Source organism: Lissotriton vulgaris, chromosome 1_1, assembly GCF_964263255.1.
Source record: "Lissotriton vulgaris chromosome 1_1, aLisVul1.2, whole genome shotgun sequence".
Classification (NCBI taxonomy): Eukaryota; Metazoa; Chordata; class Amphibia; order Caudata; family Salamandridae; genus Lissotriton; species Lissotriton vulgaris.
The window spans coordinates 1,339,127,848-1,339,155,644 of record NC_141685.1 but is presented as its reverse complement, the minus strand read 5'-3'; the positions used below and the strand labels follow the sequence as shown (position 1 = coordinate 1,339,155,644).

At 45.7% G+C, this 27,797-nt stretch overlaps 1 protein-coding gene across 4 annotated transcripts in view; it reads left to right on the top strand.

The window, feature by feature from the left end:
* The window catches only part of OS9 (OS9 endoplasmic reticulum lectin), a 310,804-nt gene that overhangs the window by 240,121 nt on the left and 42,886 nt on the right, over window positions 1–27,797 (top strand). For 2 of the 4 annotated variants that reach the window (XM_086966442.1, XM_086966451.1), the window contains exons 11-13: window positions 8,017–8,250; window positions 9,374–9,569; window positions 12,047–12,088. In XM_086966442.1, the coding sequence (XP_086822568.1) occupies window positions 8,017–8,250; window positions 9,374–9,569; window positions 12,047–12,088 (472 nt within the window). The remainder of the gene's footprint in view (window positions 1–8,016; window positions 8,251–9,373; window positions 9,570–12,046; window positions 12,089–27,797) is intronic. The other 2 variants (XM_086966460.1, XM_086966467.1) reach the window with 1 other exon arrangement.

Here is a 27,797-nt window from a genome sequence, read left to right as displayed (position 1 = left end):
GTTCTTTTTTTCAGTATTGGTATGCAATTCGAATATCCTGCAAGTTCAGTGTGTATCTAAATTATGTCAATAGTAAGGATATAACTGTTACAAATTTATTAAGTTAATTCTTTAGAATATTGCTGGCGAATTCATTCTACTAATCACTCACAGTATTTATCAGAAGGTAGGTTTCTGACTCTTCAACTTCTAGCTCCAAAATAAATTAAGCTTCTTCCGTAACTGCTGCTCTCTAGTTGAGCTGTAATAAGAGTATAGTACTCAATAATACAGATAAACAGCATCTAATATCACTCTATTATCTGTGTGTACAGTGATACTCATAATCACATACGCATAAAATTAATCACTAAACCTTAATAGTTATCTGTTCTGATAGTCAGACCACCAAATTTTCCTCACTGTCTTATTAAATTTTAATTTCAACTGGTCTAGTCTAATGAGATAAAATAATATAAAGCTCTAGTTGCATCTGCTTTGTACATTTTCTGTATTTAACACAAATACCTGTCCGTTAAAGAGTGAGACTTACCTACTTCAAATATCAATGCCCATCATTTCTTAAAGTCCACTCTAAGTTAGGTTTAAACATCCGTCCAGTTTCTCAACTCCAAATATCTATGAGAAACGTCCAAATAAGCATTTAACAAAAATATTTCAAAGCCCATCCTTAAACTAAATCTGATAACAACTCACCACAGTATCGCGGCACAGTCCTTCCGTGTTCGGTTCGCTGGCTGGCGTCTATGTTAGGCGCCATATTGCTTAAGTACTACTTCACTCGTGATTCTCGGTGCTGTAGTATTTTACCAGTTGCTAATGTCGATATTCACACAGTATATATTTTAAAAACCGTCCTACGATGTTCTCATCTGATTAAATATTACGTAAAAGTATAATGATGACGTGTTTATTTAGCAAAGAAATATTTACGTAACATAGCTATTATAGTCTCTAATTGTTGTGAGATAAGAGTTATCAATTCTTATGAGCATTTTATTAGTACAAGCCCATTTTATAAGCCAATAGTTATCAAATTTAATTTTCATTGTAAGCGCCATGACCGATTGGGCTGTTATGGGTTGAGTGTCTGCCATTTTGTTAGGCGCTATTCCACTCGTAATTCCTAAAGCTGTAGTTCTAAGTCCGTAACTCATATTAACATTTAGACAATTAATCATTATTTGAAAAATGTTCTACGGGATCCCCAACTAATTATATATCACGTGATAGTATTAATGACGAATTTATTAATAAAGTAAATATTTTCATAATATAGCAGTGATATTCGCCAATTATTATAGATTAAGAATATTTAAATGTTATGAACATTTTATTAGTATAGGACCTTTTTATAAGCCTGTAATTATCAAATTTAGTTTTCGGTATGAGCACCATAACCGATTGGGCTATCATTGTTATAGTGTCTGCCATTTTGGAACAAGCAAAGAATATAAACCTAATATGCTCAATTTTCACCAACATTGTCTTCTTATATGATAGAACCTTAAATATCTAAATAACGATCATCATTTATTATTAGAACAGTGAGCCATTGCCTGGGTGGGTGTCTCTGTATGTGCAGTAGTTGTTTACTGCTTTGTAATGCCTATATCATTGTGTCCACACTCCCTACAAGGGCCATTCAGGCTCCAGGCAGGCGGTGGGCACTGCCAGTAACTAAGATCGCAGTCGGGTGCCCTTTCGCCGTCCAATGCAGGAAATCCAGACGGCAGTGAAAAGGATTACATCCTCAGCGAGGAGCTCAAACCTAGAGCACAGTCCGCCCCACAGGGAGGCCGCACACGCAGCGCAGTGAGCAATAATAAAGAAACACATAAAACACAGTAATTCTTGGGGAAAATATTGCTGCAGGTTTATTTCGTACAAGAAATATGCCAACATGGTGGGTCAACTTACGGGCGATCCAGGTGCAGGCAACAGTGACTCCCCTAAGCTGCCCTGCCCACCTGATGAGCCAAATTGCACCGTGGCCTAACCAATTGGTGCTAACCATTTCAGAGGAATTTCGCCCCTTACATCCTGTGGACCACCAGTCCACCCATTTACTTACCCCCCTTGAGGGGGCGGAGCCTATCCAGGCAAGCCCCCGGTTGCTCAGGTTTACAACCGCCCGAAGGACTAACTGGGTGCTGTCGTTCCTCCAGGGTCCTGCCATAAGGACTTCCTGGGGTTGTCTGGCATTTGCACCCTTCTTGTGCTCCTGAAGAAGGTTCTCCTACGTACCATTCAGCCTCTGGATCACCCTTTAACTTCATCTGCAACACAAAATAACAACTTAACGGCCTTCCTACCATAGCCACCCATCCAGCCAACACGCCAGGTAAGCAGTAGGGAGGGTGACAGCAAGTGAACCTCTGCACAAAAGGAAGGATGGATGGGCGGGGGAGGTATATATACCTTGCCCCCCGCCCACTCGGTGCGCCGGATGTGACGCAAGCAATGCGCCGGACTCCGGAGGTCTAACCACTAGACCCGTTGGGTTGTGCCAAATTTGGCACCAAGGTGGCTGCCCTCTGATGGGGGCTCCCTGCGTGGGCAGCAGGCAGCCTCTTTCCTGCTGTCCGCCGTGAATAAAACATGGTCCTTAGCCACTACGTAGTTAAAGTACAAGTAAGAGCATAAAACAATGTGTCTTCTGTAAGAAAAAGCTCATGTTTCTATATGGAGCACAGTGGATGCTAGAGCATCGAAGAAAGCATGGACATGACTGAGGGCAAGGAACAAAAAAATGGACTGCTCAGTAAATTGGCTACAGCGTGTGTTAGCTTTTCCTGTGTGTTAATTGGAAAGAGAGTTAATGTATAACATGGCTGCTGGAAATAAAATGTGAACAAAGGATAGCATAATCCTTGCCTCCGGTGCGGATATAAAATCGCATACAACCCACCCAGTCTCCCCTATTTGGAACAAACTGCTGTTTTGCACTTGTGCCAGACACAAAGGAAATGCTTCCCAGCAGCAGGTCCTTTTTTAGTTTTCAATACTGTAAGATTGTGAACAGAGCAGTTACCGAGTGTCATTCAAAGATTTGAAGGAAATAATTGTTGCTCCAAGACCTCTTCATAGCGGCATAAACATCGTTAAGAACAAGCACTGGCGTTGCCAATAGGTCTCGCAGTAGGAAAGTTGGAGCTATTGGTTTTGTAAATGACAAAGCCCTTTATGTATTTAAAATGATAACCAAAGTGAAAGGCATTGTTATTTGCAATTGTAATGGCTCCAACTTTCGTACTGCGAGCCCTATTGGCAACGTGAGTGGTTTTTCGTGTGTGAGTGGTGTTGTGTGTGTGAGTGGCGTTGTGTGTGTGAGTGGCGTTGCCTGTGTGAGTGGTGTTGCCTGTGTGAGTGGCGTTGCCTGTGTGAGTGGTTTGCCTGTGTGAGTGGCGTTGCCTGTGTGAGTGGCGTTGCCTGTGTGAGTGGCGTTGCCTGTGTGAGTGGCGTTGCCTGTGTGAGTGGCGTTGCCTGTGTGAGTGGCGTTGTGTGTGTGAGTGGCGTTGCGTAGTTGAGTGGCGTTGCGTAGTTGAGTGGCGTTGCGTAGTTGAGTGGCGTTGCGTAGTTGAGTGGCGTTGCGTAGTTGAGTGGCGTTGCGTAGTTGAGTGGCGTTGCGTAGTTGAGTGGCGTTGCGTAGTTGAGTGGCGTTGCATGTGTGAGTGGCGTTGCGTGTGTGAGTGGCGTTGCGTGTGTGAGTGGCGTTGCGTGTGTGAGTGGCGTTGCGTGTGTGAGTGGCGTTGCATGTGTGAGTGGTGTTGCGTAGTTGAGTGGTGTTGCGTAGTTGAGTGGTGTTGCGTAGTTGAGTGGTGTTGCGTGTGTGAGTGGTGTTGCGTGTGTGAGTGGCGTTGCGTGTGTGAGTGGCGTTGCGTGTGTGAGTGGCGTTGCGTGTGTGAGTGGCGTTGCGTGTGTGAGTGGCGTTGCATGTGTGAGTGGCGTTGCGTAGTTGAGTGGCGTTGCGTAGTTGAGTGGCATTGCGTAGTTGAGTGGCCTTGCGTAGTTGAGTGGCCTTGCGTAGTTGAGTGGCGTTGCGTAGTTGAGTGGCGTTGCATGTGTGAGTGGCGTTGCATGTGTGAGTGGCGTTGCGTAGTTGAGTGGCGTTGCGTAGTTGAGTGGCATTGCATGTGTGAGCGGCGTTGCATGTGTGAGTGGCGTTGCATGTGTGAGTGGCGTTGCATGTGTGAGTGGCGTTGCATGTGTGAGTGGCGTTGCATGTGTGAGTGGCGTTGCGTAGTTGAGTGGCGTTGCGTAGTTGAGTGGCGTTGCGTAGTTGAGTGGCCTTGCGTAGTTGAGTGGCCTTGCGTAGTTGAGTGGCCTTGCGTAGTTGAGTGGCCTTGCATGTGTGAGTGGCGTTGCATGTGTGAGTGGCGTTGCGTAGTTGAGTGGCGTTGCGTAGTTGAGTGGCGTTGCGTAGTTGAGTGGCGTTGCATGTGTGAGTGGCGTTGCATGTGTGAGTGGCGTTGCATGTGTGAGTGGCGTTGCGTAGTTGAGTGGCGTTGCGTAGTTGAGTGGCGTTGCATGTGTGAGTGGCGTTGCATGTGTGAGTGGCGTTGCATGTGTGAGTGGCGTTGCGTAGTTGAGTGGCGTTGCGTAGTTGAGTGGCGTTGCGTAGTTGAGTGGGGTTGCGTAGTTGAGTGGGGTTGCGTAGTTGAGTGGCCTTGCGTAGTTGAGTGGCCTTGCGTAGTTGAGTGGCCTTGCGTAGTTGAGTGGCGTTGCATGTGTGAGGGGCGTTGCATGTGTGAGTGGCGTTGCGTAGTTGAGTGGCGTTGCGTAGTTGAGTGGCGTTGCATGTGTGAGTGGCGTTGCATGTGTGAGTGGCGTTGCATGTGTGAGTGGCGTTGCATGTGTGAGTGGCGTTGCATGTGTGAGTGGCGTTGCATGTGTGAGTGGCGTTGCGTAGTTGAGTGGCGTTGCGTAGTTGAGTGGCGTTGCGTAGTTGAGTGGTGTTGCGTAGTTGAGTGGCCTTGCGTAGTTGAGTGGCCTTGCGTAGTTGAGTGGGGTTGCGTAGTTGAGTGGCCTTGCGTAGTTGAGTGGCGTTGCGTAGTTGAGTGGCCTTGCGTAGTTGAGTGGCCTTGCGTAGTTGAGTGGCCTTGCGTAGTTGAGTGGCCTTGCATGTGTGAGTGGCGTTGCATGTGTGAGTGGCGTTGCGTAGTTGAGTGGCGTTGCGTAGTTGAGTGGCGTTGCGTAGTTGAGTGGCGTTGCATGTGTGAGTGGCGTTGCATGTGTGAGTGGCGTTGCATGTGTGAGTGGCGTTGCGTAGTTGAGTGGCGTTGCGTAGTTGAGTGGCGTTGCATGTGTGAGTGGCGTTGCATGTGTGAGTGGCGTTGCATGTGTGAGTGGCGTTGCATGTGTGAGTGGCGTTGCATGTGTGAGTGGGGTTGCGTGGTTGAGTGGAGTTGCATGTGTGAGTGGCGTTGCGTGGTTGAGTGGCGTTGGGTTGTTGAGTGGCGTTGGGTTGTTGAGTGGCGTTGGGTTGTTGAGTGGCGTTGGGTTGTTGAGTGGCGTTGGGTTGTTGAGTGGCGTTGGGTTGTTGAGTGGCGTTGGGTTGTTGAGTGGCGTTGGGTTGTTGAGTGGCGTTGGGTTGTTGAGTGGCGTTGGGTTGTTGAGTGGCGTTGGGTTGTTGAGTGGCGTTGGGTTGTTGAGTGGCGTTGGGTAGTTGAGTGGCGTTGCATGTGTGAGTGGCGTTGCATGTGTGAGTGGCGTTGCATGTGTGAGTGGCGTTGCATGTGTGAGTGGCGTTGCGTAGTTGAGTGGCGTTGCGTAGTTGAGTGGCGTTGCATGTGTGAGTGGCGTTGCATGTGTGAGTGGCGTTGCATGTGTGAGTGGCGTTGCATGTGTGAGTGGCGTTGCGTAGTTGAGTGGCGTTGCGTAGTTGAGTGGCGTTGCGTAGTTGAGTGGCGTTGCGTAGTTGAGTGGGGTTGCGTAGTTGAGTGGGGTTGCGTAGTTGAGTGGCCTTGCGTAGTTGAGTGGCCTTGCGTAGTTGAGTGGCCTTGCGTAGTTGAGTGGCGTTGCATGTGTGAGGGGCGTTGCATGTGTGAGTGGCGTTGCGTAGTTGAGTGGCGTTGCGTAGTTGAGTGGCGTTGCATGTGTGAGTGGCGTTGCATGTGTGAGTGGCGTTGCATGTGTGAGTGGCGTTGCATGTGTGAGTGGCGTTGCATGTGTGAGTGGCGTTGCGTAGTTGAGTGGCGTTGCGTAGTTGAGTGGCGTTGCGTAGTTGAGTGGTGTTGCGTAGTTGAGTGGCCTTGCGTAGTTGAGTGGCCTTGCGTAGTTGAGTGGGGTTGCGTAGTTGAGTGGCGTTGCATGTGTGAGTGGGGTTGCGTGGTTGAGTGGAGTTGCATGTGTGAGTGGCGTTGCGTGGTTGAGTGGCGTTGGGTTGTTGAGTGGCGTTGGGTTGTTGAGTGGCGTTGGGTTGTTGAGTGGCGTTGGGTTGTTGAGTGGCGTTGGGTTGTTGAGTGGCGTTGGGTTGTTGAGTGGCGTTGGGTTGTTGAGTGGCGTTGGGTTGTTGAGTGGCGTTGGGTTGTTGAGTGGCGTTGGGTAGTTGAGTGGCGTTGCATGTGTGAGTGGCGTTGCATGTGTGAGTGGCGTTGCATGTGTGAGTGGCGTTGCATGTGTGAGTGGCGTTGCATGTGTGAGTGGCGTTGCGTAGTTGAGTGGCGTTGCATGTGTGAGTGGCGTTGCATGTGTGAGTGGCGTTGCATGTGTGAGTGGCGTTGCATGTGTGAGTGGCGTTGCATGTGTGAGTGGCGTTGCATGTGTGAGTGGCATTGCGTAGTGTGAGTGGCTGCAAGTACAGAAGGACCAGCTTTGCTTGTTTAAAACTCAGAGGCAAAAGAAGAGGACATATGTACTTATGACATATGCTCTCCCACTTCAGGCAGATGAGTGTAATGTGTAAAGCGTCTTGTGGAGCAACCATGTCACATGAGCAGACCGTGGAGTCTGAGAATGGCAGCCAAAGCAAATACAAACAAGAGGAATGACTGTGAGGCCATTGGTGTGAAGCACATCAAAGGGCTTCTCCTCCCCTAATTAGGTGAGGAGAAGCCGTTTCGGGAAACTGAAAGTACGGCCAGCCTGCGGCCTGCCATGAATAATTAGGGGAGGAGAAGCCCTTTGATGTGCTGGGCTGGCTGGCCCTGAATGCGCGTGCATGTTATCACGTGGTTCACGTGAACAGCATGAAAACCGCGGGGCTGAAAGCCCTTTGGTTTGAAGAGAAAATAGCCGACTTGAATTCTCCCCATTTCCCATTCCTGCGGAATGGTAAAGGCGAGACCTAAAAACAGGCTGGGGAACTTTTTTTTTTTTTTACATGCACTTATCTTTCTCTTCCAACTCAGGCACTATCTCCTTCAAAATTCTTTCATTTCTGATGCTAGTTATGAAAATCTACAATGTGCATTAAGTGCGAATTAACAGTGTGGCAAAAAGTCTCATAGCATCCTTTGCATTTAGTGGAAGTGTTCCTAAAATGACTGCAATTTTGAACATCTAACATACAAATCTGCAGGGAAAAAATAAACCAATTATAAATAATCCCAATCATTCTCCAATCCCACAAATATGTTAACGTTTCTTTCACTCCTCTCTTCCTTCCCAGAAATAGTGGCGTGGTTTACTACGTTGTACCAATTTAAAATTCTATGGTCATAGCATCTATGCCACTGCTTGCTATTGTATTAGTTGCTCCTGTTTTGCAATTAAGCATGGCATTAGCATTTATAAACAATGCTCTTCATGAATGGACATACTTTAACTTTGGTAGAAATAACATAAAGTCAGTGGTATGTGTAGAGAGCCATAAGAGTAATCAATCTAGGATTGATACCCTTTTGGGCAGCTGAGCGCTCATTTTACCCTAGTGTACAAATTAGCCTAGAATTGGATGTTTTCCTCATCAGCGAAAAGTTGGTTGAGTAGATACTGACTCGCAGTCCACTGTATAGTATCCCAGGTGATAAGTTAGTCTGTTGAATTAGCTTTGATCTTTGTTGTCTCCTGTAGCAGGAGGATGAGGAGATCCCACCGGACGAGTTGGCTCAAAGCACAGAAACCCCAGTGAGCGAGGACGTGTCGCAACCTGAGAAACCACCCGGAGAGGATGATGATGAGAGCGAGCTCCTCCGAGAGTTTGAGAAAGAGCTTGAGGATATCCTCTTACCCAAATCTGAAATGTCCGAGATGAAAGAGGATGTGAAAGCTGGAATGGAAAATGAGTTTGACAACATAATTGATGAGGTAATGTATGCTTTTGCTGTGCTCATTTTTGCTGTAATGCAGCACCCAGTGAGAATTCTGAAATGTTCAGAGCTACAGAAGTGGGCATGGATGACTTCCGGTCGAGCTCCTGTAGCATGTCAAAGGCTGGGTTTCTCTGTCCTGCCTTGTTATTTGTAACCAAGACTAGACCTCATGCTTCCTTTAACTTGCGTCACTGAGCCTGCTTTGTCCATTAATGCTTGCCTTTATTATATGGCTCGGTCAGCACTTGCCAGGTGGTGATGTTTTCTTGTTTTGATATAACTCTAAAATTAATAGCCAACCTCTTTAGCCAAATAGGACCGGGTAGGTCAAACAATTAAAAAAAAAAAAAAATACCTTTTGTACTATATTAATTAAAAGAAGTTTGTATTGCAATGATAGTTTTTTTAACAACCAATGGATGATAGACACACTGTGATATTATTTAGCATGTAAGTTTGGTTGATGAATTTCTGTAAACTGGTGAATTTCTGTAAGACGGTCAACGACTGCCTAAATTGTATGTTTACATTTATTTTTTAAATTAAAGTAAAATATTTTTGTATATGAATATTAATAAATACTCTTGAATAAGAACAGGAGACAGATGTTGATTAAAAATACTGATTACTATATTATTACATTGTACATCTTTCAGTGTATACTTGTAGTGGTCATAGTACAAAAGATAATTCGTTTTTTTTAGATTGTTTTCTTGGTTTGTGCATCCTGGTGCCTCTCAGCCTAGTGAATGCTTATTTTGACACACATCCCTAACCACGGAGTTCTAGGGCTGGCCTGTGCCTCTTCGCTTCTTTAACCCTGCTGTTGCTTACCTAGGCCGGTCACGATGAGCTGACGCATGCTTTGGTCTCGGTCATTCACTTTTTATCCTTGGGCCTTTCCCGTCAGTATACCACTTTCCCTGCGTTAGAGGTAGTATACACCTGTGCTCCCCATGTAACAGGACCCCTTGTGGCATATTGCCACTGAATTTGCAAGTGTAAGAAGACTGAGGCATGGGGGGTGTTTAAGCAGTTGTCATGGCTTTGCAAGTGTGCCCTAACCGTTTCACTGGGGCATAAAATGCGTGCACCTTCTCAATGTCATTATTTTACAGACTCAGGAGGAGTTGGCTGCTGAGGGCCTGAAAGGCGAGTTTGACCGGAAGCAAGCATCCAAATATCTGGCCTCGACATTGAACAAACTGATCAACAGGCTAGATGATAAAGACCCAGAGCCGAGGACTGATCAAGAAGAAGGGAATGAAGACCTAGCAAGGGGGAACCCAGGCCCTGCTGCCAAAAATGTTGACGGTACTGACTACTTTATACACTTGTAAATACAGGATAGCAGTGGTATTGAGTAGAAATCTAGCCAACAGGGCCACGTTCCAGTCTAGCACATTGTTCTGTATGGAAAACATATGAATGTCCAAACTTGCTATTTTTGAAAGCATTGACCTTTACGTGCTTTCCTGTTTGCCATCAACGAGGGCAAGTTCCGGAAAGGTGCCATCATCATAGACCCTTCTGGTGCCCTGAAGTCACGTGATGGTTACTGTCCTATGGTGCTTGCCTTTTGCGGCCACTTATTCCCTCTGAAAGCCTGTGTATCAAAAAAGCTCTTGCAGCATTTGTTGTTTCCCACAAATCACCAGGAAGTGCCTTTAGATAGCTCTGGCGTCTTCCTGCTTGGAGAAAGTGAGAATTGTAAACCATGCCAAGGAAATACTGGTATGTTTCGAAAGGGAAGGTCCCAAAATATTCTCCTCTTATTGAATCATTTCTAATCCTGAGTGGTCTGGTATGCGACTCGACAGGCAATAGAGGACGAGCTCCATGATGGGACACTACACCCTCTACCTTGATTTAACACGTGCTTGATTATTTTGCAGGAAGCCAAAGTCTGCCTTTGAGACGTCTGTTACTTGCATTATGTGCAACTGTAAGTTTGCACCTTAAACACATCTCTGCTGCTTTTCCTATCCATTGTTGCTCCCCTTTACAGTCCATCTATCCCACAGAATGTAGAGTAATTTATTTTACAGTAATACATTTAGGAATGGTTTGGAATAACTTCTAGATACAACAATAGGCTACCGATCTTAAAATACAGGCTCCAGTCGCCTGGTAGCCTACCATTAAAATATCTTACTTTTTGGCATTCTTTGTAAGATACTTAGCCATCCTAGTTGGGATATCGCTACCCCTACAGCAGGGCATGCACAATCCGGCGTCTGTACATACTACCCTTACTCTTTACAATGCCCAAGTACATATCTCCTTTCCCCTCGCCTTCCAAACTTTCAATTAGGTTTCCTTAGTACTGTAGTAGAATGGATGGCAAAGCAAATTGCAGTTCTTTGTACACTGCTTGCTTCAGCGATTGAATGAGAGGTAAGTTACCGTGCTGTCGGTTTCTGCCCTGGAAGCTTCAAGTGCCTAGAAGTGTTGCAGGCAGTGTTCGCTCGGAATATTGTCCTCTGTGTGCATCGGTGACCTGTTAGTGTGCGCAATGAGAAACATGCTGCCACTATTTGATGGCATTAGAAGGGAACCTTCCATAATTCATTCAAAGATGGTTTAATAAATGAATTCAAAGCATACTTCCCTATTAAATGGGCTAACAGTCACCGCTTTTAGGTAAGGTTCTGAATGAGAACTCCTGAACAAGTCAAGTGCTTCTTGCTCTACTCCGGTACTGCATCCTTCATACTCTGTAGCTCCAAATAAATGTAGGCTCTCATCACAGGCATTCTGGAATCCGCACACTGCCCAGCATGGAAGCAGCGTGTGCCGCAGACACATTGGGTGACAGCCATATACGCTTCAGGTGCAAAGCGGAATGTGTTTGCAGCACCTGTGAAATCATACCCAGCACTATGTAGATATTGATCATTAGTCTATATTTACCTTTAGAAATAGCACCCGTGTTCCATCCTGTGACAGGCGATAGAAAGTCTAATATCTCTAGGGCTTAGGGCACACGCTGTGTTCCCCACAACCTGAGAATATTACCAAAGACCTATGCACTCCCACTTCGCTACTGGGGTACATATGTAATCTGAACCTTGGACGTGTTATTCCAATTCTGATGAACAAAGACTTCACCTCCGACAATGCATCAAATAAAGCCAACGACTATACATGCATCTCACCGAGACCAAGCAGCCCAGCACCTCTGCCTTTGTTTGGGTTTTGTGGCTGACACTGTCGTGTTTTGTGAAAAAAGAACAGTCTTGAACATATAAACTATGTGCTACTCCAAGCTGAAACTTCACCTGACACATTGACTGCACAAAATCTAATGAGCTGAAACTTAAATATATAAAGCTGGCATTCAAAGTGAAAAGTACACCCCAGCCTAGTAATAAGATGAGTCACAATGAAATGCTTTTTGATATCAATCGATTAAATATAGGAGAGCATCCTTAATTGTAAGCATGAAAGGAGCATATAATACCTGATCCACCCACCTACTCTCAAACACAGGTACCCTGTAAAATAAATATCCAGGTTATTTATCGTGAAAAGGAACAAAAAAAGAAATATCGTTTGTACTCTTCATCCTGGCAGTCCCATAAACCAGAATCATGTCCATGTTTACCGTCACAAGACCATTATTGTAAATGTACACAGTGTGTTCTCCATCTATTACATGAAGGTAGCTATAGCTGTACAGTCCTTTCATGTAGGTCTTGCTTTCCTCTTGCAATGACAAATATTCCAGATACAAATCACATATCCTCTAGGTTCTTTTTCTGATCACTTTTTGTTACATCATTCAACAGCGCAAACAGAGAAGTCAAAACTGCTTGAGGAAGCTGCTTCAGGTAAAAGCAAAACCTACTCATTTGTAATGGCTCTTGTTTTTTTGTAACCTTTTTTAAGTTTCATCTGCACAGCGCTTGCAAAATCTCTTGTAAATAAAATACATCTTAAAGCAGGCTTACAGCCCGCACATTAATTATCATTGATTGGCTTTGTAGTCACTCATTTTCCTGCTTCTCATTAGTCAGCAGCACCAGGTTTCACTTCCTCTTTTCCTCTTCCTGGCATATGGCTGTTACCAAGTACAGTTTCCAGTCGGCGGCTGTTGTCCTTCCACTAACCGCCTTCTTCTCAAGCTCCTTTTGTTGTTGTTGCGTTCTAGAACACCACAGGAGTGCTCCTGTTTTCTGACGGTCTCTCCGCCTCCCCGCACCATTGCTTGCACATTGAGCCCCCACATCGTTGCTTGTGCAGCCCTCATGCACACTTTCTGTATTTTATAAACCCTCACGATTTGTTTATCTTTACTGTAAGCCTTCGCTGACGCGCAACATGTTTAAAATTATTGGCAATGCCATTAAGTCTTGCACAGGTAAAACCTATTGGCGTTGCCAATGCTTGTTTAAATATAGATTCCCACAAACAAACGTGCTGCTGAGTCTGTAAATCTTAACGTGCTACCTTTAAAAATAAAGTTGCTTCTGCTTTGTTTTCCTTCAGTGGCTAAAGATTGGGATTGGGAGGGAGAGACACTGTAAAGAACAAGCACTGGTAAAGCCAAAAGGTCTCGACTCTGCGAAAGCTAGTGGCTTTGACAAGGTCTTTTAGCCATGTTGTAGGGTAGTGCTGCTGCTGTACAGCATGGCTAAAAGTAATTTAAAAAATGCTATGATGTGGCCGGTGCTGGCAGCATCATGGTGCTCTTATTTCTTTTGGCAGGTCGGGAACATGAACAATGAGAGTGAACCTGTAACACGGCCAACAGGAGAGTAAAAAGAAAAGGTTTTATGGCACAGTCAGTGCAGGTCACGTCATAGCAGATTTGTTTCTTATGGTGGGTGGAGGTTGCAGCACAGACAGCGGGAGGGTGGGGGTGGGAGGGAAGAAGCAACATGAACAGCATTTGGGAAGAGGGATTGTGCACAAATTGACTCCTCCGGCCAGGTTAAGAATCCAGCAGGTGTTTCAAGGGGTCGATAAATCAATAAAGAGGTTACCCTGCAATTGTTTCCGATGAGTAAAACAAGACATATGAATCCTGGAATCGGGTACACCGGTAGGAAAGTGATATTCATGGAATTAGAAGTGTGTATTAAGGCACAGCTAAGGAAGAGTTGCGAACTAGGCCAAGATGAGGTTCTTCAAATTATCAGCTTTTGCTCCTACCGAAAGCGGCTGGCAGCATACTGCAGCTGTTTTTTTCTCCATTGTATAGTAAATATTTGCCTTAGGATGTCAGCATGAGGTTAGTACATAAAATACCTTAAGAAAAAATACAGTAGCAACGGCCTTGTGGCATGAGGGAGTCTAAGATTGAGGCCTACTCCGATGCGGCAATGTATGGGGGGAGGTTTCATTGCATATTCAAAAACTCCCTTGCAGCCTAGTTGGGAAGATACCTGCTATTGATGGCTGAAACCACTGGTGTCTGGTACGTAAGTTGTGTCTGGTGGCCTTCACATAGTGTTCCTGAGAGTCACTGCTCAAAGTGTTGGATGGGGTCAGTCTACATTACCTAGCTCCAAAGTCAGCAGCTCTGGCCGTAGAGTCACATTCTTGCCATTACTTTGCTCTTAGTGTGTGCGAAAGAAGGTACTTTCATTGGTAGTGAATCGGTAGTGATATGGGGGTCAAGCGACGAGTAGCTAGTGCCAGTTGTTAGAAACTGGAACCTTGCTTGTGGCAGGAGGGAGGTGCATGTGTAACGGCCACACCACTTCAGTCGCCTCGAGGCTCAAACTCTACTGAGCACTGCTGACCCCTGGACACCAACAGGGATTTTGTGTCGATAACGCTTTGCACAACATTTGTGCTTGACGTTGCAATTAATGTGCAACTGCAGCTTATGTAAATACACCAATGACATTTAACTTCTTTAAATACACGATGACATTTAACTTCTGTAAATACACAGATGACATGTAACTTCTGTTGCTCTACTGCAGTGCTGAGTTAATAGAAAACTCACTGCTCCAGCTATGGTCTACAAGGCTGTTTTGTATTTATTTTAGATTGTGTATTGCTTGGAAAGCAGTGTAGCCTAATGCGAATTTTTAAAAAAAGAAAAGCAAACATTTGCAATGCAATAGGTCTAGCATTTGTGAGAGTTTAAGCTATTGGTATTGTAAACGACAATGCCTTTTGTTTTACCAACACGTAAATAAAAGATATTGTCATTTACAGTGCCAGTAGCTCAAACTCTCGCAAGCGCGAGACCTATTGCATTGCAAAGGCTTGTTCTTTATGTTTGGTAGACCAGGTATATCACAAAACCGTTTCCCCTGGTACAACCCTAACGAAAGCAAGAATGCTGCCGAAGCTTCTCCTGCTCCCGCCGGGAGACAGATGGCCCGATTAAAAAAACTGGTCCCTTCAGCCAAAGGTTCTATGAAAGTGCGTCCGGTGAGGTGCTGCAGCTGCCTGCTCAAAAACCAGGGCTCGAGTCGGGGGTACACGCGGGTGGACGGCGTCTCCCCCACTCTTTTCACAGGTTGGACGCCGTCCCCCCTGCCAAGAAGCTTGGCCCCACAGAAGTAAGCTGAACGTGTCCCGGTGTAATTTTCAGACACCGGGACACTTTAAGCACGTGACGTCATGAGGTCATTTGCATATTGTCAGTCCCCCAAATTCTTTTTATAGGACTTGTGCCCTGTCATAAACACAAAGAGGAAAGGAAGGCGGAGGTGGGGCTGTGGGAGCCCGATCTGATGCTGGACGCTAGCTGGGCTTCTGCTGGAGAGTCAAGCAAGAAGACCCCACGTGCGCCTCACCTACGGCGAGATCACATCTGCTTTAGGGAAAGTACCGAAATTTTAAAAAATGCTATTTTGTTTTTCCATTTCTTTGCCTCTGAAGCAATCGCAGCAACTGCGTTTTAGCTTTAAATGTTTAATATGAAAAGCACGGATGGCAGCATTGTAACAGAAAGTACATACATTTTGAAATAAATATGCAGCCGTGTTCACGATCGCAAGGAAACAAAGGTAATATGCAGCCGTGTTCACGATCGCAAGGAAACAAAGGTAAAGTACAGAGCCATAATTAGTGCTAAAGCTGCCGCAGTGGTTACATTTTTAAAAATCCCACTGTGGGAGAGCGTATCCTGCATGCAAAAGCAGGCAGGAGAAGCCCTTCCAGAAAATAGTGCTTAGAGGATGTAATTGAAACATACTGTGTAACAACACAAGTAAAAGGGCCAGTCCTCATGAAAAGTAACAAGTGCAGACAAGGCTGTACCAAGGTGGGACTAACAAGCCTATTAAGGAATCAGAAGCCAGCATTTACGTAGGACTGTGATACAAGCCAATGGAAAATATGGTCGGAGAGTGGGTGGGGCTTCAAGTACATAATCCAATTCAGCATGGCTCACTGAGCAGCACATGTGCTACCTAGGCTCAACCCAAAAAGCGATATGGTATTGTGGCCGTGTCTTAGCTCTTTTTTTTGAGGCATAAAAAAGGCAGGGGGGGTTGTAGTGGGAGCAACATGAAGGGGGGTAAAGTAGCAGTAATGGACAGCGGGACATAAAGGGTGTAGAAGAAACAAAACAAGGGAAAGGTGGGTACAAGACTGGTGGAGGGGAAGTGTGTACTGGCAACACAGAGGAAAATAGTACCTCAGTCACATCAGGAGCAGCAGACGGGCACTAATTAAGTTGAATCAATCAGTACTTGGTCCTTGCTCCACAATAATAAACAGAAAAGGTGTTCGGCCCTCACTGACCAATTAGGAAACTGCAAAGAAGAGTGGCACAGAAGCCAACAAATGGTAAGCCATAGGTGGCTCTAAGCCCTTTATTATAAACAATAAGTCTTGCAAGCAAAAGCACATCCTTGAATATGCGCTCATTTAAGCTCAACCTAAAAACAAGTAGGCATTGATTAAACAAGCTCTTGGCATTGCTGTGGGGAGGGGGGGAGGAGAAATGCGAGACACGGCCTGGCGGCCGTGAAAAGTGTGAAGCAGTGGGCGGGGGAGCGGATCCCTTAGAAGTGAAGCTCTCGGAGCCTGGCGGCTCGGGTAGCAAATGGTAAAAAGCGCTCGACGTAATCCGCGATGGTTTCAGAGCTTGGTTGAGCCTCTATACTCTCGTCCTATTATCGCTTGCGCGATTAATAGGACGAGACCTAAAAAGGAGAATGCTTGCTTTCTATAAGTGAACTAATGAGGTTTGTGCTGCATCTCTCTGTTTCCACTTTGTGCAATTTTAGAGTTTTAATGTGCTGTTTAGCTGTCAAAAAGTCCCATGGCTGGGATTGAGGAGTATTTGTGCGGAGGACGACAAACTCAGCTTTGCTCTGGCAGAAACAGACGTTGGCAGACAGGCCTGGCGAAGGCTCACTCAGGGGGTATGGAGTGAGTGAGAGCCTGACACTGGAAAGCTGGTAGTGCTTGTTAGCCACCTACAGAGCTGCTACTAGTTGGCAGCGGGCCAAGATGAACTCGTATACTACGTACCTTTTTGGTTAGAGGTGCATCTTCTCAGGGGTGTGTTGGTGGAGCTCTCCCCATAATATATTATTCGAGTCCGGGTTCTAGTCATGCGGCAAGTCTGAAGGACGGGCCTATTCGTGACGTCACTGCTAGCTTGATTAGGTTGTCCTTCAGACGCAGAGTTCCCCTCCCCACACCAGTAGCTTGCTCCTCTGCTCGCAGGTGCTGCGAAACTCTGGCTTTACTTAATCTCTCGTACAGAGTTTATCCTCTCCATCTCAGTACGGTGTGTGATTCTGACCACAGGCTTTCTTTGGTCCCAGGGGATGTAATCAGAGTGTTGTCAACAGATCATTGAGCCCTGAAGTGAGAAGCTAGTACGATTTTAGCTAAAAGTCAATGTAGGTGAACATAGTTTTTATGGTATAGTTTTATAGGGCGGATCATATGTGATTCGGAAACACTGTAAATGATGAGAGCGTCCAGTGCCTAATGCTGCTCGGTAACTCAGGTGTTTAACGCACTTGCTGGAGTCAGCCTTTTCTGTGTAAGCTGTTAGAACAGTTTCTAATCCTCATAACTTATGAGCAATTCCATATTTTTGCAAGTATTGTAAAGTCACATATTTTCGTGTCTTGTAAAAAAGCAGCCCTGCCTGCAGCATGTGACATGATAATATGCTGTACCTACTGTAGCCTATTAAGTGTCTGCAAAGTATCCCCAGGCCCAATGTCTAAATCACAAGGGGGCACGCCGATAATCTGAAGGGAGCACTCTCCTGTGAACAACTTAAAATTTCGGAAAGACACAAAAAAATGTTTCAATTGGATAAATAGCATTTGATAAAGGTTTGGCAGCCACATAGAAAGGAACGGATACTAGGAGGCACTAGATAATATTTTATACGCAGTATTTTGGGTCGTCTGCGATAGACTCGCTAGCCCTGATGAAGTCAATGGTATACATACCATAGACGAAATACATGTTGGCTACATTTTTGTGTTGTATGTATTGTACACATATGAAGATGGAAAATAAAGTGGAGAACACAACTACATCAGCTCTTTGTGGAAATCTGTAGTTAGGTCTGTTTGTTGAAGAGGCACTGACCACAGATGGTGTATTTGGTAAGGGCATGGTGAATAAACTCTATTTTATAGATGTGTACCACCCCCCTTTTTAAGGTCTCGCCTACGCCGAACCCGCTGAAAGCACGTTCTCGCAAGCGAGAACTATAGTCGGCGTCTCTGCACAAAAAGGACTGCGGAGACAAGCCCTGGCCACGCGCAGCGTTTCCCCATAGGATAACGTTGTGCGCGCGGCCAGGTCTTGTCTCCACAGCATTGCAGGGCTGACCGGATCGCGTCGCGTGCCTCTCTGGAATGCAGGGGGAGTCTGCAGAGAGGCACGCGGCGCTGATAAACAGGCTGACGTCGGAGAATGAGAGTGCGGTAGAGGCGGAGGCAAAGGAGGGCTGGAGCCGGCAGGCTTCATTCGGGAAGTGCATCCAGCAGTTATCTCTATGGAATCGGCTCTCGCAGTCCCGCCCCTTCTTGCCGGACCGGCACTCGTTATTTGAAAGGGATGGTACATGCACCTCTCAGACACTTCTCAGCAGCATGTAGGTAATCTGAGACAAGGAGTACCGGCGCTTCTATATTTCCATTTGAAGCACTGCTCATGTTTCAGTTGCTGATTGTTTTATTCATTTGTGGAACTTGTACTAAAAGCCGTAACTTTTGTCCATACGGCGACACAGCGTGGTAAAAAGAGAAAGTAGCGAAATAATGCTGCGAAAGACGTGCTGTGTTAACTTGCCATTTTATGCAACCTAGTTCCAGTGGACCTGCCCCCAACCCTGTCTGCCTCCAGCACATTCTGCTTTAACTCTGCCAGCCCCCAGCTCTGCCTCCAGCCCTGCCAGCCCCCATGTTCCCTGTTCCTGCATCCCTGGCAGAACAGCTGCTTCAAAGGCCACTCGCTCTGTTTACACAACTCTCCGCCATTGCTATGAGCTCCCTATCATGGAACCCAGCTCCCTAGGGACAGGCGGACGCCAGCAAGACTGACGGCAGCCGGGAACACTCTGGAACCGGGAAGGAGGCGGGGACGGGAAGTGGATAAGAGACGGCGGAGCAGGAAACAGTCCCCGGTGAATTCCCATTTCCAAGAAAGGGCTTTCTGCTGAGCGGGCATTTTCACGCGCCATGAGAAAGCTGTGGTTAACGATTAAGGGAGTGACTCTGTAGTGCCACGGCGTCTTGCTGTGGCATACTCTCCCACCTACCCCTCGCCCATAAAATCCTCAAGCGCACATTTTTGGGACAGCTTCAGTTTCCCCCGAGGCTGTCCTCGCATCACCCCTAGCATACCTGCCGCGAACTCCCCAGAGTCCCTGTCACGCTACGTGGAGACTAGCTCGGAGCTGCGGGGTCGGTCGGTCGTGTAAAAGCCGGAAATGGAGAGATTGGGTGTTCAGGGGCTGGGTGGGAGAAGTTGTAAAGACATAACTAGTTCTGGCAAGACGGTAAGGGTAAGATGGGGTGGTGTCGGACAAGCATGCCTTTTATCTCTTAGTCCTTGTTTTATTAGTTACTTTAGGTCCTGAAGAAATGCCACAATCATTTTTGACAATCTAGGGCACGAAACATGTCGACCACCACTACACTTAAATACTTGAAGAGACTATTAGTGTCTCCAGACCCAAGTATTATCTGTTTTTAGTCATGACATGGAACCTACTAATTAAAGTTAGTTCAGCGGGTTTCCATAGTTATTTTTAATCCTCATATTCCTGACACTCTACTCCCCTTTAATATACATTACACGTTACACACACCCACTTCATCTATGGCAAATAAAGATCTCTGGCAAAGAGCCCCCTGCGGGGCCCGGTGGGCTTTGCAGCGCCGGCCCAACGAGGAGCTGCCCTATAATGAAGCATGACACCCCTGGGGGTGTGTGACGGCCCTTGCTCCTTATAGGAGCCACTCCTCTTTCTTCATCTCTCCCACCCCTAGGGACAGATATTCATTGTTAGACAGAAGTAATGAATTGTCACACCCATGTGTGAGATCCAAGACCACTTTTCTATCTGTCTGGCACTCACAGGGTCCCATAAATCCACGTTTACTTTATTTGCAGTGAGGTTCTTATGTTAGCAACATCTCAGGAGGCGAGCCACGGAGGACCTTTCTTGCATTACAAGAAAAATATCTGAGATGTTGCTAACATAAGAACCTCACTGCAAATAAAGTAAACGCGGATTTATGGGACCCTGTGAGTGTGTTCTAATTCTTCTGTGAAAAGAAGGCTGTGGAAATTAATTATCGACTTGGCTCTGTCGACGTGAGACGCACCGGGCAGAGAGCGCCAGAGGCCCGTGACTTGGAGCCATTGTGTGGGATGTGTGTATATATATATATATATATATATAGTTATGTTTGCACACACTTCGTGTAGCACATTGCACTTTATACATCGTTTACATCAAATGCAATTTGCACAATTGGATTTATCCAGTCATCTTTGTTTACATTACGTGTGTATTTTGATAAATTACATTATGCACTTTACTGACACATGTGCCATAGATGCAACAGGTGACCAGCTAGGGATTATCCCGTGATATGGTTGTAAATATGAAGTCTGTTGTCAGTATCTAGTGTTTGGTGCAACATGTGACCACAAACTGACCAATGGAAATGTATCCCCACTTCACACTAGCACTTTAAATATTGCCTTTTCCCAGCGTGCGTCATGTGATCAAGGCCTCTGTGAAGGCCGAAACGTCATGCTGTGTGCCGCTTCCTCGAGGGTACATTAAAGAAAATTGCTCACTGCACCTGAGGTCTCCGTCTTCTTTCCTGCGCAGCGGTTCCTTCACTGGGCTCCGGGCGAGAGGTTACTGAGGATTGTTGTATATTGCCAAACTGGCAGTGTGCTTCGCCGGTATCTGGATGACCCCTCTCCTCGTTTGGGCGGAACTGCTGGAAGCCGAGACTTCTGTTGACCCGGAAGTTTTTTGTCTCTCCCGGTAGGGAGTATCTGTTCCTGCCCTCGGTTGCTGTTTACACGGCGCTGCCAGCGAACCTGACGCGGAGCCTGCCGAGCGTTCTGTTTGGGACAGGTCTCAGCGTGTGGGATCAGCGTAGCAGTGCAGTAAAGAAAACACCGGTGAGGAGAGAGTGTGCCCCGTTGTACGGAAGTCTGTATCTACAGTAGCTTCCAACGCAGCTGTGAGAGCGCATTACGCGCTACTATCAACTCTGGGGAAGCGGCATGTCAGCAGACGCATTAAAAGCGAGGGAACAGGCAGCGCTAAATGCGTTTGACGACTCCCCGGCTGGGGGGTCAGTGGAACCATCCGGCTCCAGTGCACCTGCGACGGAAATTGTCAGCTTGCGTGAACATTTTAAAAAACTTGAAAAATTAATGAAGAGAGAACTCTCTAAGTGGTGGGAGCACCGCTCACTCAGTCGGTATCTAGAAGTGAACAGAATACCTCGTGGCTTGCGGGTGATGCTGGCCCCGAGCTACGAAGATCCGGATCCGGAAATGCTCCGTGAATGGGCAGACTGCAATTTAGAGTCATCACGGAAATTAGTACAAATACTGGTTCGCTATGCAGAGAGTGACCGGTTGAAAACGCAAGCGAAGATAGAAGAGCTCAACCTGGTCATTGAAGCAGCCAGCTCAGACTGCCCTGATGAATGCAACAAACTTAGAGGGGACATGATGGCAAGGATTCAGAAGGAGGAGGAATCCATCAGCAAAAGGAAAGCTTGGAAGTTTCAGCGCGACAAGGCGGACTATGCTGAGGGTCGCATTTTTACCTTTGCAAAAAAATACGATGCCATCAAAGCCTCACGCGGCCAGAAACTGGCCAGTGCCACGGATCAGTCCAATAAGGGTCAGAGGTCTACAGTACAAGACGACTCATCTGAGTCCAACCTGAGTTCGAGCGTCAACAGCGATTCTGACTCCAACTCTGCCCATTCAGGTAGGCAATTGGGGTTTACAAGGCTCACGCCAGCGGAGGAGCTGGACTGTGTGAGGAAAGACTGGCGAGGAACCCTACGCCCGAGAACACAGTCACGCCAAGGAACAACAAAAAACGCAACGCAAAACGCTACAAACGTCGCAAGGCCAGATCCAGAGCAAGAGCAAAATCAGCAGAAGAGGAAAAAGAAAAGTGGAAAAAGATGGAACAGGAAGTGAACCTGCTATCTGGAGCAAGGGACGTTGCCCCCTCTGTTGTTAACTTGACCGACATGGTCCTGTCGGATTCTGAGATTCACATCTTGTCCAAGGGTCTTACTTTTTGTCCGCCTTGCGACCTAAATTATGCGGACACGAGAATTGATCTTTACAGATTTGTTCGCAAAATCAAGCTTTTGAAGCATTTTGCTGGGAGTAAGACCCGCAACAACGTTACAAGGGCTGTGGCTGCAGACGATGGATTGCAGGCACGTGATTTACCTGGCTTGGAAGCCCTTGAATCACTCAGAACGGAGCAGTCATCTTCACAAGCAACATCAGGAGGTGAGCCAAGTGGGGTGGGGGGTTTAACGTCCTTTAAACCGCGCTCAACGTTCACACCTGTTATGATATATGACAATTTGGATATTTTCCACGATGCAGTGGTTAAAGACATAAAGTCATTACATTCCAAAGTGCTTAACTCCAAACGAAAGAGATATTCGCAAAATGATCAATACATGCGTCTCATCCAGAAAATCCAAGCCAACGAAAATGTCATTGTCAGACAGGCTGACAAGGGAGGGAATATAGTTTTGTGGCCGCGGAAATTGTATATTGAAGAAGCTCTCTCCCAATTGAATGATTCTAACTGCTATAGACATAGCGACATTTCTTTGGTTAAAAAAGCCCAGGAGGACTTCCATTCCTTACTCATGGGGTGGAGATCTTTCGGTCTTTTAAGTATGGATGAGTTGAAATATTTGAAAAATAATCATCCTGTCATGCCAGTCCTTTACCTAATCCCGAAAATCCACAAAAATCCTAACAAGCCCCCAGGAAGACCAATAATTGCAGCATGTGGGGGCTTGTTAGAGAAGACTACTATTTATGTGGACTCTTTCTTACAGGAATTTGTGCAGGAGCTACCATCGTATGTACAAGATTCCAATGACTTTGTAAGAAAAATACAGGGAATTGAGTGGGGTAGGGACATGTGGCTCATAACTCTAGACGTTACGTCTTTATATACCAGCATTATTCACCAAGACGGACTCAGAGCCATCGAGTTCTACCTAGGACAGAGACCTATTATCATGGCAGACCACAACCGCATGTTATTATCTATGATTTCATTTTGTTTACACCACAACTTTTTCTTGTTTAACAATAGATACTACCAACAGGTCAGGGGCGTGGCCATGGGGGCCTGCTTCTCTCCCAGTTATGCCTGTCTTCATATGGGCTACTGGGAGAGGCAGGTTCTCCTTGGCACGCACGCTGACATTTCCAGACAATCTATTGTTAAGTGGTATCGTTATATTGACGATGTGTTCCTGGTCTGGAAGGGCACTCGTCAGGAGGCTGAGCACTTTGTTGAGATTTTAAATGTTAATGACTACAATCTGCATTTCACCTCTAATATCAGTAGGGATCAGGTGCACTTTTTGGACATGACGGTAACACCAGGAGCAACCTGTCTGGAAACTAGGCTATATCGCAAAGAGACGGCAGGAAACACGATCCTCCATGCCAGCAGTCACCATCCTGCTCATCTTATACGAAGCATACCATATGGAGAAATGCTCCGCATAAGGCGATTAAGCAGCACAGAAGCCCAGTGCCAATTGGCACAGCAAGCTAGCAGGTCCAGATTTCTAGCGAGGGGATACCAGGCAGCAATGGTGGACAAAGCCATGGCTAGAGCTAATTCCATCCCACGCAGCCAGGCTCTGCAGCCTAAAGTCCACACTAAACAAACCTCCGCCAAAGACCAACCAGTTAGATTGATCTGGGCCTTTAATAGCCAACAGGCCGCGCTGGGTAAGATCATTTCCAAACACTGGAGCCTAGTAAAATGTGACCCAGTGATAGGGGACAGAATACCTAGTACCCCTTCCATCACATACAGGCGAGCGTACTCTATGCAGAATGCCCTGGTCAAGTCAAGTCCTGAAATCTTAACCAGCAAAAATTGGCTTGGCAAAAGTAGGGGCTTCAGGAAATGTTCATCCTGCAAGGCTTGCCAGCATGGTGTGAACAAAACAGAGTACACTATTCCATTCACTCCTGAGGCACGCAAGATTAAACAACAACTTACTTGTAAGAGTGAATATGTGGTGTATGTGCTGGAGTGTCCGTGTGCCCTGCGCTATGTTGGGAGTACCAAATTGCAGGTGCACAAGAGGATACTCCAGCACATCAGGGCGATCAATACCAGTGACCCGGCATACCCGGTGGCCCGTCATTTCAAAGAACATCATAATAATGACAGTTCCCTTTTGCGCTATTATGCGATCGACTGTGTGGGTCCAAACAGGAGAGGAGGTGACAGGGACGGTGCCCTTAGAAAACTGGAAACCAGGTACATCCTGGATATGGACTGTCGAGCTCCGGGGGGCCTGAACTCTACAGAAGATTTTTACACATGTTTATGACTATTCCACACTGTCCTATATTTCTTCTGTCACCCCTGTCGAGCAGTAACAGCTTCGATAATTGCTCCTTACTGTGCTTTACTTGTCGGTCCTTGTATTGAATAGAGTGCGGCTAATACTGTAAATATCAGAGGGCTGGATGGTTCCACATAGTGGGGTGCAGCCTAGGCTTAGGCTGCACTAAGATGTACCAAGAACTTTGCTCACTTGTTCAAGAACCTTTCAGCTCTATCTATAGGAATATGAGAAAACAATGTCACAAAGTCACTTAAAAACCAGTTGAAAAAAACTTCACATAAAAATAGTGCACTTGGTTATCTTTTTGGTATTCACGACTCACTGGGGTACATACGATTCGGAGCAGCGGCTGGTCCAAGTAATTACAGAGTACAGTGGATGGAGGCAAGGCAGAGGCTGCGAGGATTTTCCCCTCTCACCTTTGGGAGGGGTCTACTTCTCCTCTGCCTGTCCTCTATCCAACTCGAGGCACGTGTAAACAATGTTCTGCATTTATTTTATAGGATGCTGCGATCTGAGTATTTTAAACATCTTGTTGTTTGATTATTCTTGCATACTATTGATCTCATCCTAAAGAAACGGTGCTGTGTTTATTTGCACATTTATTATAATTGCAACATAAGGTCTTGGTTTTAAAATATATATATATATATTTATTTTATATATATTTATTATATATTTTTGTAAATATTAACTTATTGAAATACTGCTTATGACCTTGTGCACAGAATGTATATTGTATATAGTACATATCTGTGAAGTCGTTTCTTCATATGGCACATTGCACTTTTTTCATTGTTTACATCATTTGCCATTTGCACAATTGGATTCATCCAGTTATGTTTGCACACACTTCGTGTAGCACATTGCACTTTATACATCGTTTACATCAAATGCAATTTGCACAATTGGATTTATCCAGTCATCTTTGTTTACATTACGTGTGTATTTTGATAAATTACATTATGCACTTTACTGACACATGTGCCATAGATGCAACAGGTGACCAGCTAGGGATTATCCCGTGATATGGTTGTAAATATGAAGTCTGTTGTCAGTATCTAGTGTTTGGTGCAACATGTGACCACAAACTGACCAATGGAAATGTATCCCCACTTCACACTAGCACTTTAAATATTGCCTTTTCCCAGCGTGCGTCATGTGATCAAGGCCTCTATGAAGGCCGAAACGTCATGCTGTGTGCCGCTTCCTCGAGGGTACATTAAAGAAAATTGCTCACTGCACCTGAGGTCTCCGTCTTCTTTCCTGCGCAGCGGTTCCTTCACTGGGCTCCGGGCGAGAGGTTACTGAGGATTGTTGTATATATATATATATATATATATATATCATGCAGTACACTGGTCGTGTGCTCATGATGAGATGAGCTCGTCATGAACAATGGTATTCAAAGGTTCTCAGCACAGGAGGGGAATTGCTGCAGCACTGATGGTGTTAAAAAATAAGTCCAATTTTGAAAGCAGAAAAATGAATTTCTACAAATATATTGCCAATAAAACTTTCTCAGAGGCCTTTTTAAAGGAAGTAAACAGGAACAATTTAACCTAATTGGTGGACCCATACCACCACTGTGCTAATTGATAGGACTCTCGAGCAGAGAGCTAGACCTTTATACGTTTTCTTTCTTCTTGAAATTTTCTGCAAACCTTTGAAAACCCCAACGCTATCTGTATTGTGTGCCTTCCTACTTCTTATCATCCAGACTCCTGCCAATTGTGGCTCAAATGTCCAAGGGGAATTTGAAGGATAGTGAGAAGATCATAGTCCATGGACAGCTCTTTACCAGCTTGAAACCAGAGGCACAACAGAGCATTTTAAGCCTGTCAGTCTCTGCAACCACTCTGTTTGGAACCCATGCAGACTCCCAAATGCAGCACATGAAAGCGGAGTGGAAGACACATAAAGCTAGGCCTCAAGAAAATAAGAGTACAGAATACCAGCACAGACCATTCCACAGGCTTCACAGCAGCATTTGGTTCAAGCACCTCAGTGGTGCAGCAATACTACCTACAGCAGAAGTAGTACAGCTTCATAGGTCTGCATAAAATGAGGCAACTGTAAAACACCAGCTGCAACAGGAAAACCTGCTAGGCAGTGACTCTGCACTCCTCCCCCCCCCCCCCCCCCCCCCCTTATGTCCACCACTTTGGTAGAGGGAGGCATTAGCAATCAACTGGAAGAGTGGACACAATTAACAAAGTATAGACTGGTACTGAATATTGTGTGACTTGGTTATTCTCTGGGGGTTCAGTCATCTCTCCTACACAACATGCCCCAGTATCATTGAAAGTTACTCGAAGTACAGTGCAGCACCCTCTTGATGGAAAAAACAGTGGAGTTGGAATGCTCCCTCATTCACAAAAATTAAATTGAGTTTATTTGTGTTACTTTCTGATTCGAAAGAATGGGCCAGAGCAGGAATGTGCTGGTCTCATTTTAGACCTCAGATTAGCAGACAATTACATAGAGAAACTCTGCATGTTGGCACTTCATTACATTTACCCTGAGATACATCATGGGTTTTGAATGTGTGCCATAGAGCTTCAGGACACCTATTTCAGCACTCCATGAAACAGAATGAAATAGAAACATCACACATGTGTAGATGGTACGGTGTGCAGTGTTCATTATCAATACATAGTCTTGCCTTTTATTCTGAAGTCAACCCCACACACGTTCTCAAATTGCATGACAGTAGTCTGTGCACAAGAGGAACATTTTCATGTATCCCTAAAAAACATTTACCTGCTAGGAGGCCCAGCATTATTTCAAGATAAGTCTCTGTCCTTCAGCAATTGGGTCTCAAAATAAAACACTCCAAGACTGCAGTAATCCCAGATCGGTCTGTCCATTACCTAGGAGCGGTCATAAAGACAAAGTGTGCTTAAGTATATCCTACGTAGGAGGTACTGTGTTCAGTCTGAAATTTTAGAAACTTGTGAGGGAGGATATGACATATGACAACCAACCAACTCATCACTTCTGAGCTCAGTGGCATTCTGCATCTTTCAGGCACCAAACGCCCATTTACAGATGAGACAGTTACAACCGAGCCTGGGAGATCCTTTGTGCCAGCTCTCATGCACATGGGAAGACGAGTTAACTCTATCAGGCTACAATCTACTTATTCTGTTCCTTGGTGGTGGTAATCATCCAATCTCGTAAGGGGTGTTTCATTTCATCCACACCCTCCATTCCAAACTATTTCGATGGATTCTTCCCTGTTCGGTTGAGGAATCTACATGGATCGGCTTCAAGCTCAAGGAATGTTGTTGTAGAAAGAGAAGTCTTCAACCTGCTTGTGTTGAGGGCAGTCTGTCTAGCTTTAAAGTATTTTCTACCAAGCTTCTTCACAACATCCCTGCTTGCTCAAACAGACAGTACGATGATACATTACATCAACAAGGTGTCATTTAGAAGCGCACACAATTTAGAAATGGTTGAT